This window comes from Pteronotus mesoamericanus, unplaced genomic scaffold (assembly GCF_021234165.1).
Source record: "Pteronotus mesoamericanus isolate MK-2021 breed Mesoamerican mustached bat unplaced genomic scaffold, CSHL_Meso_final contig_26, whole genome shotgun sequence".
NCBI lineage: Eukaryota > Metazoa > Chordata > Mammalia > Chiroptera > Mormoopidae > Pteronotus > Pteronotus mesoamericanus.
The window spans coordinates 680062-694510 of record NW_026555109.1 but is presented as its reverse complement, the minus strand read 5'-3'; the positions used below and the strand labels follow the sequence as shown (position 1 = coordinate 694510).

General features: G+C 42.2%; 2 protein-coding genes across 3 annotated transcripts in view; one reads left to right on the top strand and one right to left on the bottom strand.

Annotated features, from left to right (window-relative positions):
* The window catches only part of STK24 (serine/threonine kinase 24), a 121017-nt gene extending 114949 nt beyond the window's left edge, over positions 1-6068 (top strand). For both annotated transcript variants that reach the window (XM_054574325.1, XM_054574326.1), the window contains exons 10-11: positions 316-452; positions 3975-6068. In XM_054574325.1, coding sequence (XP_054430300.1) covers positions 316-452; positions 3975-4011 — 174 coding nt within the window. In that variant the 3' untranslated portion in view covers positions 4012-6068. The remainder of the gene's footprint in view (positions 1-315; positions 453-3974) is intronic.
* A 2951-nt stretch (positions 6069-9019) lies between these two features.
* FARP1 (FERM, ARH/RhoGEF and pleckstrin domain protein 1) overlaps positions 9020-14449 on the bottom strand; it is a 400915-nt gene continuing 395485 nt past the window's right edge. Inside the window, exons 25-27 of the mRNA XM_054574324.1 lie at positions 12703-12810; positions 12136-12287; positions 9020-10195 (exon numbers count right to left, since the gene is read on the bottom strand). Of these exons, the coding sequence (XP_054430299.1) occupies positions 10117-10195; positions 12136-12287; positions 12703-12810 (339 nt within the window). The 3' untranslated portion in view covers positions 9020-10116. The remainder of the gene's footprint in view (positions 10196-12135; positions 12288-12702; positions 12811-14449) is intronic.

Sequence of the window (14449 nt, the reverse complement as noted above, 5' to 3'; positions counted from 1 at the left end):
TAAGATTAGATTGAAATGGAAAAAAAATAGAGGACAGACTGCTATGATCACATTTTGAAAAGATGCACAGGAAACTAGTTGTCTCTGTTCACTCTAGTGAAGGTAGTGACTTAGGTCTAACTAATGACTTTTCTATACATAGTGTTCTCAGCACTCAAAAAGCTGTTCATTGAAAGGAATGGAAAAGAAGCCATTCCTGAGCTGAAGCAGCACCAGGACATCTGTGGCTGGAGCCATTATGGAGCCACACACATTGTGTTACTCTGAAATAGATGCTCGTTGATTTCTGTGATCTTCACATTTGTGTCTTTCAAGTTGAAGGAGAAGAGCCAGGCATGTGGAGGGAACATGGGGTCCATAGAAGAACTGCGAGGGGCCATCTACTTGGCAGAAGAGGCATGCCCCGGGATCTCGGACACCATGGTGGCCCAGCTCGTACAGCGGCTCCAGAGGTAACTGCCACCGATGTTGTAGCCAAACTCGCTGCCTCCAGGGTGGAGAGCCTCATGGAGGGCACACCATGTTTGTCCTCCAGCTTTTGCAGGCTGGGTGTGGGAGCACCTGCTAACAGACTTCTCTTCTGTCCTCCATTTGTTAGTTGGACGCTTTGTTCTTAGGCTGTTTCTATATTTTCTTCTGAATTAGAGAAATCAGTATGAATGAGTGATAGGAATCTGGAAATGACTGGGAAGGGCCACAGAGGTTTGTGCCACATAAATATGAAACGACTTTAAAATGTCTGTTTTAATGATGCAGCCTAATTATATATAGCCCTTAGCCACATGTTGGTAATTATCTGTTTGGTTTTATGCTTTAAAGTCAAATGTCCAAATATTCCAGAAGTTTGGGCTTGGTGAGTTCCATGAGTATGGATGTGGGTCTGCTCTTTTGCTTGGGTCCCCATTCCAGATCTCAACTCTGCCTCTTGTCCTGAAGCCATGTTGTGATTTAGGGCACTCTGTCTGCACAGCCTGCAGGGTGCTCTGGTCCCCACTGGTGGCCCTGATTGCAGGTGAGGAGTAATGATCTGAGTCTTCCCTTCCCACTCTCTTGAACTGGTTTTAGGAGTCTCCTTGTGGAGGAGGCCACACTGACTCACACTGTGGCATAAGTACAGTCATTTGGGGGTGTTTAGAGAGAATGGACGTGTGTGTCTAGCATCTCTGTGGCTCTTTTTCTCCTCCACATCCCAAACCTTCAACATCCTGAAGCACAAGGCATGTCATTGCTTTGACATTCACCTTCCAAATGATGACTGAAACCTGGTGAGAATTTGGAGCATTTCAGGTCTGTTCTGAAGTGTCAGCTTGATAGCATATAAAGAAATTTGGGGTACTTGGGGGTCACCTTTGCCACTTCTTACAAGTGATGATTGAAGGGGCTTCCCGATACCCTGTGAAGAGTCCCTCTAAAGAGGGACATCAAGAGAAAACCTTAATTCTAACCCTTCAGGTATATTCTCCTAACTCAGGTTCCTTTGTGAAAGACATCCCAACATTCTAACTTGCTCTAAAGGTTAGGCTAGAGAATGTAGAATGTTTACTTGTCTTCCTTCAATTCTGAAGCAATAAACAGAATTGTCCTCTTTTCCTCTGCCCCTTTTGATACTGATGAATTACAGAAATAAAGGAAAATGGAACAATGAAGTCACCATATCCTCACACAAACACTGTTGTTACTATGTTTGCGTATATCTGTCCATTATGTGTATGCAGTTGATTTCTAACATAGCTTTGTTACAATATTCATTGACTGTTTTGTATTATCATCATGTAAGCTTTTCTCCTGCGACCTAATAATGGCCCATTTTTCTAATTTCTCAAAGAAACTTGGAATCAGTTCACACCTAATTTTAGTGACATTTACTTCTCATTAAAAATGAAAAAAGACTTTAAGTGTCAAACAAAGAGAACCAACCAGAGACCAGGTGGTTTTGTCATCTTATTTCTGGTTTTGTTTTCTGCTTTTGTAATGTCACTTTTAGGATTGGTGTTTTCCCAAATTGCGTGAAAGTATTACCAGTGACTCATACAACCGCCTTGGTTTCCCTGCAGCTCCAGGGCTCAGGTGTGGCCTGTGCCTATTTAATTGGTCTGTCTCCCTGTTCCCCTTTTTTCAGTTGCTGATGTGAGTTGATCTGTATCAGCACTGACAGGAGGATACATTAGCCACATATAGAACTTTAAATTTTCTAGTAGCCACATTGAAAAAAAAATAAAAGAAGAGCAAGTGAAATAATTTTAATATTGGATTTTTTAACCCACTGTACCCACAATGTTATTTTAACACATAATCAATTTAAAACATTATCAGTAAGGTATTTCACTCTTCTTTTTGTGCTGAGTCTTTGCAATCCAGTGTGCATTTTACATTTCACAGCATATCTGTTGTGAACTCACCACATTTCAGATGCTCAGCCGCCATATGTTATGCAAATACAACTGCCCACTGTCCACATTGTGTTTGAAGTTTTACTTTGCAGTGATGCATTAGCCATACTAATTTAGTACTCTTTCTTTCTTTCCCAGACTGCTCTTCTTTCTCTTGTTTTTCTTCCTTTTGTGATTGTGAACCCGCCTCCTCAGCCATCATATGACCCTCCTCCCTGGGGTCCCTGTCTTCTTCTTGCAGGCTTTGGCTATTACTGTCCATTTACTCCTTCTGGACTCCCCAAGCTCTTCCTGAGTGTCCCCCACCCAGATGCCAACAAATCATGGAGGCCCTTGCTCCTGCTTCATATCTTATTCCCAAATGCATTAGTTCAGTGTATCACCTCAAAAAAAAAGAGAAATCCACTTTTGTCTAATGCATTTCAAAGATTTCCTGTACATCTTAGTTTGGATTCATGTGTGGATCCTTTTGTGTGGCATGAACTCCTCCTGTGACTTAAGTATTTATGTTTTCTGAAAAGTGAGCCTGAGGATCTGTGGCTACAGCTTGCTTTTCAAGAGGATCTTATGTAACCATTTGTTCTTTGGGAGAGTGCTAAGTATTATAAATGCCTGAAAAGAGGAGTTCTAGGTTGGAATAGTTACGAGTCTCATTAAATGTATCCATACCCATCTGCTGTGATTGGGTCAGTTTTGAAGTGATTGAGGGAATCTTGGCCATGATGGGGTCCCCTACCTTCACCCTTTTTTGTATTCCAAAGCAAGAAAATACTATGGAATTTTTGGAAAACAAAAGAAAGTATACATGATCCCACCACTGTAGCCCAAGTACCGTTCCATTATTTTTCGTTCATTGCCTTCTATTATTATGTGGATGTGACGAACTTACTAATTTTTTATATTTATTAAAATTATAGTGCACATAGTTTTTTGGACATTCTTTTGTACTTATGATAAAGAAATTATAAAACTACCTGTATAATTTTGTGCACACTTACTGTGCATAGTTTTCATATTGTTTGAATATAATTACAATTTCTGATCTGTTATTTCAGATGTTACTTACTTAACTCTTTCTCCATTGTTGGACATCAGAGTTGCTTCCTAATTATTATAATTGCAAAAAAACCAAGAGACCCTTCCAGGAAGTAGATTATCTGAGCTAGCATCAGTATTTCTTTTTATGGTCAAAAGGGTTTCTTGCACTGGTGTTCAAACCAGCCACGTTTATGCGTCCTGGGAATCTTACTGTGTCGTTGGATATTACTGATTTTTCAATTTTTTAGAAATTGATTATAAGTAAAGGTATATCATTTACTGTTTTATTCATATCTGCTTTTTTTCCTCCTAGAATGCTGAATCACATTCTCACTTATTACCAATATCTGTGGAAATTTTTGTGTTAGAATCAGGATTTTTCTTAATTTTTATGAATTCTTTATAATTAATTCATTGATAGTTCCATTTTTTTATGACTTGGGAATGTTTGTAAAAATAAGAATTTTGGTTATTTGAATTTTTGCAAATTTTTTTTAATTTAGAGAAATGACATTTACTTCTATTTCTCTCTCTCTTTTTTCCTAGATATTCTCTAAGTGGTGGAGGAACTTCATCCCATTGAAATTCCTTTGGCGTTTGGGGTTTTGTTTTTTCCTTTCTTCTTCATCCCTTCTTTAAAAAAGTCAATGAGAGCCTTTGCTGACTCCGCTGAAGATACGCACCATTGAGGGGCTGTCCCCCAGCCGAGGCTGCCTGTCCGCAGCCATGGGTCCTTCTTCACTGGCCTTGGCCAGATAAGTCTCTAGGTGGGGTGGGGAGGGTCAGCTCCTTCAAGTGATCGTTTTATTATTCTTGTTTTTAATTTTAACCATAGCACACATATCAAGGAAAGTGTCTTTTAAAAAACAAAAATCAAACCCTAAAATGTATATTTGGGATTAAGATAAGGCAACTGAAGAAATGAAACCTCAGGTATCCGGCTTTAAGTTGTTACTCCCCTCCCTGGGAGATGGAGAATTGCTCTAGTGGATCAGTGTACAGATTTGTATATAGTGTCATTTTTACAGGAACCTTTTTGGCGTGCATAAGAAATCACTGTGTACAAATTGGCCAAGTGCTTCTGTAGATAATGTCAGTGGAGTAAATATTTGACAGGCCATAACTTGAGTCTATTGCCTTGCCTTTATTACATGTAAATTTTGGATCATGTGACCAGTGATTTGGGTTTTATTTTGTATTTGCAGGGTTTGCCATTAATAATAATTAATGCCCCTCTTAAGGAACACTCCTATTTGTACCTCAGCAAATGAAAATTTTCCTCATTTGCCCTATAGCCCTTTTGGTACACTTAGAAGTTGATTTCCTTTTTCATTGATGGTACTATTTCTTAGTGTTTTAAATTGGAACATATCTTGTCTCATGAAGCTTTAAATTATTATTTTAAGTTTTTCCCCAATGAAGTGCTCTCATCTAACATTTATTTAGAATCGTTCCACTGCCAGTCCTGCGCCAGCTGTACCATTCTTCCCAGTATGATTTTGTTGCACCTTGTAGTGAAATCTGCATATTACCTTTCCCACCTAAAAATGTCTGAATGCTTACATGAATAAATTTTATAATACTTACCTTGCATACTCTCCTTAAAATGTGACTCTTGAGAGGGCAGTGCACCTGCTGCATTTGTCTGTGTGAATGTGTGACTTTGTGTGTGATGAAACATTTTAGAATGCTCTGGGAAGAGGTGTCCACATTCAAAATGCTGAATGTTCAGGTCAGTTCTCTATGCAACTTTTAAAAATTGGTCATTGAGAAGATACAGTTGAACACTGCTGATTTGTAAAATTATTTTTTCTGTTCCTGGGGACCTCAGTTAAGGGTTATTTTGTTCTCTTATAGGGGCCTGTGTCTACTAGATTGTCAGTCAGGCATACATGTTTCTTGGTTTTGTGTCAGGGTTTTGCTTGCCAAGGGGGGAAATAAATGTCTGGGTCTCTGATATGGGAAATAGAGTTCTTACAGCAATTTTTGACTGTCTGATTTAAGTATGTGTGGCACTTTTATAATGTCTGTTGATAATGAATCATTGTTGTCTCTTTTTGGAGGAGCAGCTCTTGAGGGGACAGACAAAGGATTTTTGGAGGCAAGGAAGTTACTGGGTAAACTTCGGGATGTAAGGTCAGATTCCTACTGGCCTTGTGGCTTGGGAGCTACGGGGAGGGGGCAGAGGCCTGAGTCAGAGATGTTAGAATGGGTGGTTTTTGTTTAGGTTTGTTAGTGGAGTCTAATTTTTAAATTCTAAAATTAATTTTTTTTTTATTAGAAGTACATTTGGGTTGAATTTCTATAAAGGATGCATTTTGGTTAGGGGAAATAGAACTGACTTGCTAATTCTTACTGTGCATGTTATTTCTGCAGCAAGACTGTTAACTTGAATAATATATTTTAGAATACTTTATTTTGTGTTCCTGAGAGTATAAGGGAACTTTGATTTCCCTATGAGGCATATACCAAAGATCAGTTTTTCACAGTGCTTGTGTAATTTTAAAAGAGGCAACTTAGCAGCTTTCTGATTCAAAGTTCCTATAATTGGACAATGGCATACAAGGTCTGTACAGAAAAACTCAAGCCATTGTTAATAATAACCAGAACCGTTTGAGCGACATCAGTTTATCCTGGCAGCCAAAGAGAGTGCACTGGAATGCACATGGGTGAACAGTAATGATCTCACTGTACTAGTCAGTGGGGGTGGTAGATGCCATTGAATGAACATGGGTAGTATGTGGTCAGCACATTCAAAATTACTGAATGAGTAGAGCAATGAATCTGCGTCAGGTTTTGCATTAAGCTTGAACATTACTCCACGGAAACTATTCAGACGGCCAGTTATGGACAGCTGGTGATTGGCAGCTTCATCGTGAGAACACAGCTGCTCATGCATGTCTTGTGCAGAATATTTTGACAAAAACATCAAATCACCCAGGTGACTCAGCCCTGCTACAGCCCAGATCTGGCGCCCTGCAACTTCTGACTTTTCCCAAAACTAAAATTGCCTTTGAAAGGGGTGAGATTCAGGGAAATATGATGGGGCAGGTGATGGTGACTGGGAGAGCTGTGTGATGTCCTAAGGTACCTACTTTGGAGGGGACTGAGGCTTCATTGTCCTGTGTAGTGTTTCTTGTATCTTCATCAATAAATGTCTCTCTTTTTCATATTACATGGCTGGATACCTTCTGGACAGACCTTGTATCAAGATGAAGCTGAAGCCAATTGCAAATACAAGTGATAGTTATGTTCATAGGTAGATGGGATTTCAGTCAAGCCTATTGGTGTAAGGGGTTGGTGATATTCTGCAATCACTAGACTATTAATACACAATGCTGTCTCTCATATAAAGCAGCAAATTATTGTGTAGTTCGTTGGAATTATCTCCTATTAAGCTTCCTGGGAAAGATATGGTTTTATTGGATTTTAGAAGTGGATGACCTCCTTACACAGTCTCTTCTGATTTGTTAATTTCTGTAGACATATGAACTCAGCTTATGTGTTTTTAAGGGCATCTTGTTTAGCCAAGGAGGCTGGCATTTGTGTATCCACTTCAGGTCCTTCACTAAAAGCCCAGTTACCAGAGCTAAAATGGAACCTGCCTCTGACCATCTAACCTGCTGTTCGTGTTGAGCCAGACCTGTGAGCTCAGCATTCAGGGTTCATGTATGACTTGCAAGCCTCTTGGTGCCAGATCCCCGCAGTTTACAGCTTATCTGCCTGGAGACTGCAGATGATGCCAGAGCTCCTCGTGTGGGAGCTCACACAAACATAACTACCATCTTTTGGAAACGGAGGCAGTGTGCTGACTGTGGCTGGTTGTCGATGCTTCTGAAATTCTTTTCTGTGTCCACTCTGGCTGCAGTAAACGAGGTGGCCACCAGCATGGTCTGGGATGTCTTGGTGCCCTAATAGTCAGTCTCATGATTGTCTTGATGTAACCAAGTGCCACACATTTTCTGAATCTGACAGTTTTTTCTCAGGTTGGTCTTGTGAAGAAGTATCTAGTTTAGTTCTTCATGTAGTATTTTGTACCTTTCTTTTGGCAAAACATGGTCTGTTTATAAGCGTTTTTATATTTTCTTCCTTAAAAATATGGCTTGTGTATTTCTGCTATAAAATATGGCAATAAATGGGAAGTGCTGCAAGGTGTGTTCTTAAGCACAGGTACTGTATCACTCTAGGGTCAATAAAGTTCACAGAAAACAATTATTTTTGTAATTTCTTGTCTTATGTGTAGAGGGAATAGATTAAATGTGTCTGCCCCACCCCATCAATACGTTGAAATCCTAATGCCCAGTGTGATGGTATTAGGAGGAAATGATTTGGTCACAAGGATGGAGCCCATATATGGGATTAGTGCCTATAGAGAAGAGATTCCTCAGAAATTCCTCAGCCCTTCCACCTTGTCCAGAAGCATTGAGTCTGGCTGTGAACCAGGAAGGAGGTCCCCACCAGACACCGAATCTGCCGGCACCTTGATCTTGGACTTCCCAGACTTCAGAACTATGAGAAATTTCTATTGTTTATAAGTCACCCAGTCAATGGTATTTTTGTTATAGTTGCCTGAATGGACTAAGACAGAAGTTATCTGAAACTGTTTCTGGCAACTTGGGATCAGTCTAAATTGCCCACATGATTTGGACTCATAGGTGTTCTTTGAAGTCACAAAGGAGCAGGGAGCATAGTGGCGGTACTCATAGATCTGAACTGTTTCCAGCAAATGGTTTGGACTCATTCAGAAATACTGAAGTAGGAGACCACCTTATCGTTGAGCCTTTTAGAATTTAGTTGAGTTCTGGAGAATTTTCCCAGTACTGCCTCTGCTCTGTGCACTTGAGCTTCATGTTTCCTGGTGGGTGTTGGTCTTGCCCCTGGATTGTGGGGGAAAACCTCAGGGAACTAGTTTGTCTCCAGGGCCCTTTTTATAAAGGAAGTGACAGATAGCTCCTCTCTGCTTTGCCCTCCTCCTTTGGGTTTTAGTCATTGTCTTTTATAGCCACTGAAGATCAGTATCCTAGAAATGTTCTTTCTCTGAGGGCCAAGTTGAATGAAGCAGAGACTAAAATACCACGTTTTTCAAAACGTTTGTCTTAATGAGCAATTGAGTGTTTTTCTCTCTGACAGGCACTCTGTATTGACCAGCCAACTCTGTCCATGCCTATAGAGGCATCACCACCCAAAGTTAGATTAAAATAAAGATGAGAGACAAGTTTTTGTTTTGCCTTAAAACTTCAATATGCTGGATTATGGTGTGAGGTATTTTTATTCCCTTTTGTTAGTACTTAAAACCATCTGGTACACATTGTAAGGCAAATGATTAACACATTTCAAGCTACTTGTCCATTTGTACATTGCCGTTTCCACACAATCAGTCACAGCTCCACAAAGTCGGGGTAGTCCTGTGTTTTCTCTGTAAGGGGCTTTTCCCAGCTGTGGTGCGGGGAAGAGGACTGGGTTGATTGGCCGCCCCCTCTCTGGACAACGTCAGAAAGGGCTTAAGAACACTGGGGAATAACAGCCACCTGGTCTCCACAGAGAATAGGCAAACAGATGTTGAGCAGTGGGCCCAGGTTTACTGGAAACAATGTCCCTGTGTAGTCTGACTGTCAAGGATGTGCAGTGTTATTACTTGATACCATATACCTGGGGAGGAATGAGTATAAAAAAAGGAAAGAGAATGTTTTTTGAAAACAGACACGATATATACTACTATAGAATGTGCAGTTCCAAACTACAGTTGCAGCAGGATATAGATAGGTATGATAACGGGTGCCAGGGGACTACACACCATTGTTCATAGTGCTTCTGCATCCACTGAAGCTCACAAAAACCCTCCATAACATGACATCACAGATGGCCCTGATAACTGACATACAGGTTTTCATGCTTGTGAGACAGACAGCAAAACACCACAGCTTAATATCTTTCCATTGTATATACCACTAACAGTACAGTGACAGTCTAGACATGGCACTGGATTTCTGCTTAACAGAAAACCACCTGCTGTAGTTTGTAAATAGTAATCACTTACATAATTTGGTCAACTTGCGCCAGAAAGTAGGTCTGGTAACTAGTGTTTCATTGGAGCATGAGACTAGTGGAATGAAGTGCGCTGCAAATTCCTTACTAATCAAAGGAGTTAATCTGACTAACTTCCTATTATAAAAGTAGAAAGGTTGAAAAAAAAATGAAATCTGAAAATGATCTCATTGCTTAAGACTGCCATGTATATCGCAAACACTGGAAAAATCCCTTTTTTTTTTTTTTTTCTTTTTAATGCAGCAGCCGATAAGCGAAAAAGAAGAGCACCTATCCTGTCTTTTGGTTGAACAGATGTGTTTGTACTGCTTTTAACGTGCAGTCATGGAGGAAAAATTGTCATTTGGCACTATATTAATGACTGTTTTAATACTGGCACAAGCTAAAAACAGCCCGTAAAGTGAATGACAGAAAACACCACCAAGCCTTGGAGGTGGGAGCACTTCTGTTCAGATGGAAAATTAACAGCAGAAAACACAAGGTTAAAAATGGTTCTGTGGAGACATGACAGCTGCTGTAAAACCATGTTTTTGTTTTCAGACAGATGTTAATTTTACTAGGCTTCATTAATACAGACATTTACTTCCTTAAATGTCTTCCAAGAAAGCAGCCACTGCTGAAATAATCAACATATATCCTGCCATTAATACATAGAGTCGTTGTGACTCAGAATGTGGGCACGGGAGGCCGAGCTGGTGGCACTTCGGATCACCTCCATCCACCTAAAACAAGAAAGTGAAGCAACTGTTGAGGGCCACTTTTTATAAACTTACATCTGATATTTTTCTAATTTGTAATCTGCCATTTTATTTACTTTCTTTTTAGAGAGGGGAAGGGAAGGGAAGAAGGGAGAGAAACATCAATGTGTGGTTGCCTCTCACATGCCCCCCGTGGGGGCCCTGGCCTGCAACCCAGGCATGTGCCCTGACTGGGAATTGAACGAGCAACCCTTTGATTCGCAGGCTGGCACTCCGTCCACTGGGCCACACCAGCCAGGACTAATCTGCTATTTTAGCAGATGAAGAGTTCTTAAATGAACTCTTAGCACCCAAGTCATGGAAAGCAGGGTTATCGGTACTTCAGGTGTTTCTTAGTGTCACTTTGACAACCGCTGACCTCGGTGAGCTCATTTTTCCAGAGAACCAGGAGTGCCTAAAGATGGATGTGTCTTGGCCAGGATGCAGCTGCACACTCCATTTAGAGCAGTTAGAGGTTGCATCTGGCTGTTAGAGTTCAGCTTCATAATCCTTCCCACAGACACTGCTGTGCATTCCATCCTGCTTCGTGGGAGTTCCATTTTCTACATTTGAGTACTTGTAGCATGTTGGTAGTTTTCACATACCCTGGGGACACTGGCATTGTCTAGAGACATTTTTAGTTGCCACAGTAGAGGGAGTACAACTGAATTCTAGTGGGTAGAGGCCAAAACATCCTACAGTGCAGAGGACAGACCCCATTTTGACCCTAACAAAGGATTATACAGTAAAATGTCAACAGTGCCAAGGTTGAGAAAACCTGAGTTGTGCCAAGCTTCCTGCCTTCAAGGAACTTAGAGCATGGCTTTAGACATTCCATAACTGTAGGTCTTTAAGGATATTACCACTGTAAAGCTAACTTACCCTTGTGACAACAATGACAAGATCTGAACTTGAGTAAATTTTGTAGCCTAGGATCATATTTGAGAATTGCTATGTTCCTGTCTCACTGCTCAAGCTGGCAGCTTAGAGACTGCTGCTTAGATGTCATGGGAGCCTTCAGCCCTGTTTTAAACCACTGTGCTGTTTCTACTTAACTAACTTTACTAGGGAGTGTACACAGATCAAAACCAGCCCATTGATTAGAAACCCTTGTGGGTTCAGTATCAGTGGGGTGGGCCGTGGGGGCGGTAAGGAAACAAGTTATTTTCCTATCAAATAGCCAGGCCAAGAGAATTTTCTCCCTAAACGAGTGTGGGGACTGCTGCCCTGTCTAATCTGTGGCCTGAGGATTTCCCTAAAGGTGCTGGTTCAGCAGTGACAACTTGCCTGTGTAGCGTGCATCGGGACACAATTTCAGAGGCCCAGAATTTCCACTTGAAATTTTAGAAACAGACTGAAGCTGCTGCTCAAATGTGATAGCCTGGCTCTTTCCACTTGATTTTTATTTTTGGCTCAATGAAGACTACTGCCCCTGTTTCTCTGTTCCCTGTTTATATACATAGGCAGTCTAACTAATTAGGTAATTCACAGAAGCACCAGGATTCTTTCCTTTTCTCATGTGGTCTTTTGACTAGAAGCTTAGCCCTTGGCCATAGGCCAATCAGGAATGTTAGAACTAAACTACGGAAGCCATGACTGAAAAAAAAAAAAAAAAAGATGAGTTAGAGATTTGCAAGTGTAATGCATGTGACATTAACATGCAGGTTAAGGACTGAGGTGGTTTCCTAGGAGAATCATGGTTCCACTTGCTTCTCCGAGAACAGAAGTGGATTTTGGCAGAGTGACCCCAGATTTATTACAAGCGATTGCTGGGGTTATGAGGACAGACCTGTTAGGGGAGGGTGTGAATGCCCACAGTGGGCCGTAGGGAGAACCTTATCCACTTGCTTGCTTGGGAGAAATCTGATTATTTAGAAGAGGAGTGTCCTTTTTCTACAGGTCTCTGTGCAGAGGGGAACATTTACCTTTGAAATGTGTATTCACTTTCGGCCCTGAAGTAGTACACGTGGGACTTGAAATGCAGCTTGAACACGTAGTCTTTGTGGATGTCCTCAGACTCTGAGGGAATGGTGAGTGAATAACCAAGCAGGGGTAGGCTGGCGAGGGGGTGATTGTCCTGGAAAGGGTCAACAGAAGGTGGCCACAGGCGTTGAGCATGGCTGCAGCCTCTTACCCTGAAGCAACTCTGGAAACTGAGGCAGCTGGTTTTGGCCAATGCTCTGTGGTCCAGCTGGTCCCTCCCAGCCAGGACATGAGCCATCAATTAAGTCACCCCCATACTCCTTTATCCAATGAACTGGCAGATCCCCTTTCACCAAACGGGTGCCAAGCTTCATTTAGAGAGTTGAGGGCCTCATGGACATGGCCTTACCCTGCACACGCCTCCAGCACCTGGCTTTTTTTCCCCTCCATGCCTGCCCCATGAGAGGGGATGGTGCTTTTTTGGGGGTCCCTAAGGCTCCTCCCAGCCTGCATGCTAGATGCCTCACCCCAAGGGTCACAGGGCCACCGTCCCTACACAAGGCACGTACCTGGTGTGACTTGTAGAAGAACAGGCAGAAGTTTGTGAACACCACCCACAGCTTCTGCCACCCATTGCTGTTTTTGAATTTCCTCAGCAGGTTCCCAGACAACTGATTCTGAAAGACAAGTAGGCCTGTAAGGAGCACAGTTTGGGGCCCCCCAAACCAGTGGGGTGCAGCCTAGTGCTGTGGAAAGGACAACTCAATCTTCACAGTCTAGTGAGGTGGTTGGTTGACAGGTCCATAGATGGGGACTGTGTTCTGAGAACAGGCTTCCTGTGACTGATTCTAAAAAATGGCCGTACCCTCTGATGGGTGGGAAAACCTTGGGAGGCAGACTCTATGAGCCTCATTTAATTTTTTTTGTCACCTATTATGGATTCAGTTACATCCCCACTCCCCAAAAAATGTACTAACTCCCAGTACCTCACAATATGGCCTTACTTAGAACTAGGGTCATCAGAAGTATACTTAGTTAAGAGATCATCATAATGGAGCAAAGTAGGCACTTCATCCACTCTGAGTGATGTCCTTTGAGAGAGGAGAGGCAGGCAGACAGGGAAGAATGCCATGAAATGATGGAGGCAGACTGGAGTGATGTATCTACAGGACACCAAGGAAACCCAGCAAACCATAAAAGCAGGAAGAAGCAAGGAAGGATCCTTCCCTACAGGTTTCAGAGGGGGTTTGGCTTCTGATCTCCAGAATTGTGAGACAAATCTGTTTATGCTGCCCTTGGTGGTGTTTTCTTGTGGCTGCCATCTAGTGGCGGAGGCAGAACATTGGATTTCGGGAGAGAAGTGACCTCTCCCCAGCAGGTACAGTGAACACTGGTAGAAACAAGCATCCCAGAGGCTGCAGGAATTGCAGGCATTACTGTGAACTCCCAGGCAGCTGAGCTGCAACACTAAGAGCAGAGGATGTGTGTCCTTTTTGACTCTTCAAAGCTCCTCAGTGTCACTGACTGTGAAGAAGACACTGGGAAGGCCACTCACATCCCTGACAAGCTAGCTCGCAGTTCATTCCCACGTAGACTTACAGAAGAGGAAAACGGTGGTGATGGACACACAACTCTGTGAATGTCATTACTGCCACTGAATTGTTCACTTACAAATGGTGAAATGGCCAAGTTTGCCACAAGTAAAAAAAATGTTTTGAAATTACTGAGTCTACTATATTCTATCCCTTTGGTGCTTCTCCAATAACTTTTATTTAATCTAATAAGCATTTTAAAGTGCCTATTTAAATGAAGCAGGAGTTGAGATGAAAAGTGTGTTTGCCCTCAAATTGTTTGCAGTCTGAAGGTGAGACTAACAGAACATGGGAAGTAGAGCCTGTCCCTGCTGTCAAGCTCAGCTGAACTGAGGGGGGATGCCACAGTTGGAGAGGTGTCCTATCCCCACACTGAGAGACCACCGCCTATTATCATGTCTGGCTGCCACTCACCCACTGGCAGAGAGGCACAGGAAAGTGGGGTGCTCTGAGTGCCAAACTGGTGATGGCACAGCAAGAAGTGGGGGTGTGGTGTTTCTGCAGCATGACACATGGCTACGTGCAAGTCACACTATGCAGGCAAGGAGAACAACACATTTTCCTTCATGTTTACATTGAACCAAATACCTCCAGATAGAGTCCAAAAGTCTTAGATGCAATTATCTGTGGGACAAGCACCAGTCCCACAGTTGGTATGCACACCAGACTGAGGCAGGTTCATGAGAATGCGCCAACTTCGGCCAGCTACCTTAAATGCTTTCTG